At 50.7% G+C, this 3,812-nt stretch overlaps 1 protein-coding gene across 2 annotated transcripts in view; it reads right to left on the bottom strand.

Moving 5' to 3' along the window:
• Arntl2 (aryl hydrocarbon receptor nuclear translocator like 2) overlaps window positions 1-3,812 on the bottom strand; it is a 43,420-nt gene that overhangs the window by 34,125 nt on the left and 5,483 nt on the right. For both annotated transcript variants that reach the window (XM_005364607.3, XM_026787936.1), the window contains exon 2: window positions 529-667. In XM_005364607.3, the coding sequence (XP_005364664.2) occupies window positions 529-667 (139 nt within the window). The remainder of the gene's footprint in view (window positions 1-528; window positions 668-3,812) is intronic.

Genomic DNA, 3,812 nt, shown 5'->3' with positions numbered 1-3,812 from the left:
CTGCAGTGAGGATAGGGGTGTGGCTCAGTGGTAGAGCCCCTGCAGTGAGGATAGGGGTGTGGCTCAGAGACACACATCTTACCTAGCTCGCTTGGGGTCCTGTGTTTATTCCCAGCAACAGACAAACAAGCAAACACTGAGATCTTCGTTATCTAGCTGGCTTAGGAGCTATGGAAGCAAGAGCTTTATGAGATTAACTGAGTGCAGATCACGGAACTATTCTGTAACCGATGGGTTGGGTGGCCAGTAAACTGACCGGGAGACAAACATGCACGAGTGTTTTGCTCCTGGTGCAGTGTTTTGATAAGGGAAGAGGGGAGTTAGCCGTGACCATGAACATTACATACTGATATAGATTATACACCGACATCTCATTCAGATTCTGGCTGACCTTCCTGGACAGCCCTCACCACCAGTCCTGGAAGGCAAGATCAGGGACAGGTACAGTAGGCAGTGACCAGCCGCCACGCAGCCACAGACTTGGAAATGACTGAAAGAGTTCACGGGGTTGGAACAATGCGCACTCACTGGGCCGGGTCCGAGTCACTTCCTTTGCGTTTCCTCGGAACCTCCATGACAAGGGCGCTGGCAGGTCCAGGAGCCGTGAGTTTCATCATGTGACTAGAAACCATAAAAGCATGGCTGTGGTTCTCTACCGGCCCTTTACCTGTGGGTGAGAAAGCAGGGAAGAGGGTTTCAGACACTAACTTTCACTTTATGCATGATTATATCACACAATTCATACAGTAGCTCTGTCTTGATATCTGAAAACTCAGCCAAGAGAAACATGACGGGATGAGAAATCGCCTTTATTTGAATTTAGAGAATTCAAACATGAGTTTGAAATATGTGTATTCATTCACCTTTGGAAGTTTATTGTGTGACAGTAAAACAAGTACACGGAGGGCATGGGGCCCAGAGGCAGCCAGAATGGAGGCAGTGGAAACAGTAAGGGGCTCAGAGAAATGGCAGCCTTGCTTCCTGGCTCTGAAATACACGACTGTGGTTGGCTGTGGCCCTCTGAGGGGGGACTATTACAAGGAACCTGAGAATCACTGAATTCATGATGGAGACACAGGGCTAGGGGTGCAGCGCAGCGGTAGAGCAGTTGGCTAGCACACATGGGGTCGTGGGTTCCATCCTCAGTACCACAAAATCCAACAGTGGAAACAGACAGGCTTTATGCTGTGGTGATTGACACCCATCAATCAATCAATACTGAAAAATACAGACCAAGGAGCCTTAGGGAGAGCGAGGGGGAGAAAAGGAGCCGGTCCCATCATCTCCAGGACTCTGGTAGGAGCAAAAGTTGTTGTAACTGTTTAGAAGGTGATCTGAACATGGTGTGGAGGCCACGGCACGCCCCCGAGCCAGCATCCGCCCCTTTGACACAATGCCTTTTCTACTAAAAATTCATCAAAATCTTTCAACAGTGGCTGAGTGTGACCCAAACACCTCTAACCCCAGCTCTTGGAAGACAGGAGCAGGGAGATCACAAGTTTGAGGCTAGCCTGGGCTACAGGAAATCCCATCTGACTATCGACCTCAGGACCAGATCCCCTAGCATTCTCTTGTAAGGAAAAAGTCAAGATCTGGCAATGTGTGCACACCAAGAGCAATTGTCACATCCCAGAGACAAGATCAAGTGGGAGGAAGTGAGGGCAGACCTCACCCAGGGTCTTTGATGTTGAGTGTCAGAGAGGCAGAAGACACGGCCAAGACTGGAGCGGAATTCGTTTCACTGACCTCCTGCAATGACGTGGGCCATCCCTCCCATCCACATCGCCAGCAAGGTGTGCAAGCTGCTTTAGGAGCCGGTCAGGTCAGAGACACATCAGGGAGCTTCACGTACACTGAGTCTGGCCAAGTACCTCAGAGGAGGCCAAAACTACTGTCCTGTCCAATGGCCTGCAGCCATGACTAACTGTTATGGGAAGGGGACTTAATTGGTGGCGTGCTGGCAAGCAATCTCCACAGAAATCCTTCCTCAGCGATCTTAAGTCAGTGTACTCCCCTGCCTCGAGCACACCTTTGGCTAAATTCTGCTCTTGTAACCCAATCTTCCCGAAGCAGGCTTAGCAGATCCTGGGTAACATCACTTTGTTACTCTCGGTCTCTCCTCGGTTGACCCCATGGGTGCTCACGGCTGCTGACACATGAGAAATAGGCAAAGAGAAATGGAAAAACTCACAGCAATTATATTTTTGTTGTTTGTTCTTGCTGTGTCTGCTTGGGTTAGCCACAGTTCCCGGCAGCACGATCAAACAATGGCCTCTAGATCTGACTAATCCCCATCACGGGTGCACTGTGGTCAAGGAAATGCTCCCAGGTAGACTGGAAGGAGCTGATCTACTCCAAAGGGCCTGAGACACACCTGAGGCTTCCCTGGGACAGCGGCGGCAGAGACCCTCAGCCCGCCCGCAGACAGTACCCTGCAGGTTCCAGGCTGGTCTAGCTTCCTGCCAGTCACTGTAAGAAGGCTCTGGCATCTCTGCTCCTCTGGCTGTGCCCAGACACGTGCATCTGCCCAACATCACCCCATTGTTAGGTGAAATTGTTCAGAATCCCTCAAAGCCCTGGAGGCCAGCCAGCACTCCACTCTCCGGCCAACAGACAGGTTCCATTTTAGTTATCAGCACATCGCAGAAATGGCACACGTCGGAAGGACTGCAGGTATTGAAGGAATGTAATCCAAGGTCAGTCAGAAAGGTCACGTGTTCTGGAGGCCAGCTGGCCTGGGTTCAGGCTCTGGCTCGGCAGTCTTTCCCTTAGGATGGAACCTAAGTTCTCAGCTCCTCAGCATCTGGAACACAGAATAAAACAGGGCTGTCCTCAGGCGGCTCCTGCAGAGCTGGCGGCTACAACTCAGGAGGTGTTCAGAGCATCCAGTGAGAGCCTGAAACGGTGTACAGGGTGTTTGTTGGGGGCGGGGGGATGCGCGAGCAAGCACCAGCGAGGAGTACTGTAGCCACTGAGTCATGAGAAACCGCTGAGCTGTGATTCAGAATCCAGTCAGAGTGACACAGCCCAAAGAACATTTCTCTGACGATGGCTTTAGAAAAAGCATTCCGCCTAACCCCAGGTCAGATGAGAACAGGACAAAGCAGTTCTCAGAACCTCAGAGAAGCCAACCGGTCCCAGACCTGGTGAGCCCCACACTGAATAGCAGCCCGGCAGGTCAACTTCAGCAGGGCTTTCTGAAAGGCCTAGGGCAGATCTCTGAGATAGATGAGAGTCGGGGCTTCACCTGAGAAACCCAGCCCCAAAATACAGTTCCCTCAGGTTCTGAGCAAACAGAGATCACTGTTGGCCAATGGGATAATTAATGTTAGTGAATCAGGCCATGAGGGATGGCTCTACCAAGCCAGTTAAACTTGAGAGACAGAAGAGGAATCTATCAGCACTCATAAAAACATCTGCATGCCATTTCAAAGATAGTCAGTTATTATAAAAATATGAAGGAGCCTGAAAAGGAAACAGCGGGAACATCTTTCACACGCATTTGTTTTGTTTGTTTTCAGATAGGCTCTTGTGTCTAGCAAAACTTGACCTTGACTATGAACTTGAAATCCTCCTGCCTCAGCCTGCTGAATTCTGCCTCTGCCAGTGAGTGTTTGCGGGTTTGTGTCACCAAACCCAGCATAACAAATACTTTAAAAGCAATAAAATAGCAGGGCGGTGGTGGCGCACACCTTTAATCCCAGTACTAGGGGGGAGGGGCAGAGGCAGGCGGATCTCTGTGAGTTCGAGACCAGCCTGGTCTACAAGAGCTAGTTCCAGGACAGGCTCCAAAACCACAGAGAAACCCTGTC

Source organism: Microtus ochrogaster, assembly GCF_000317375.1.
Source record: "Microtus ochrogaster isolate Prairie Vole_2 chromosome 14 unlocalized genomic scaffold, MicOch1.0 chr14_random_2, whole genome shotgun sequence".
Lineage (NCBI taxonomy): Eukaryota > Metazoa > Chordata > Mammalia > Rodentia > Cricetidae > Microtus > Microtus ochrogaster.
This window is presented reverse-complemented; position numbering and strand designations above follow the sequence as displayed.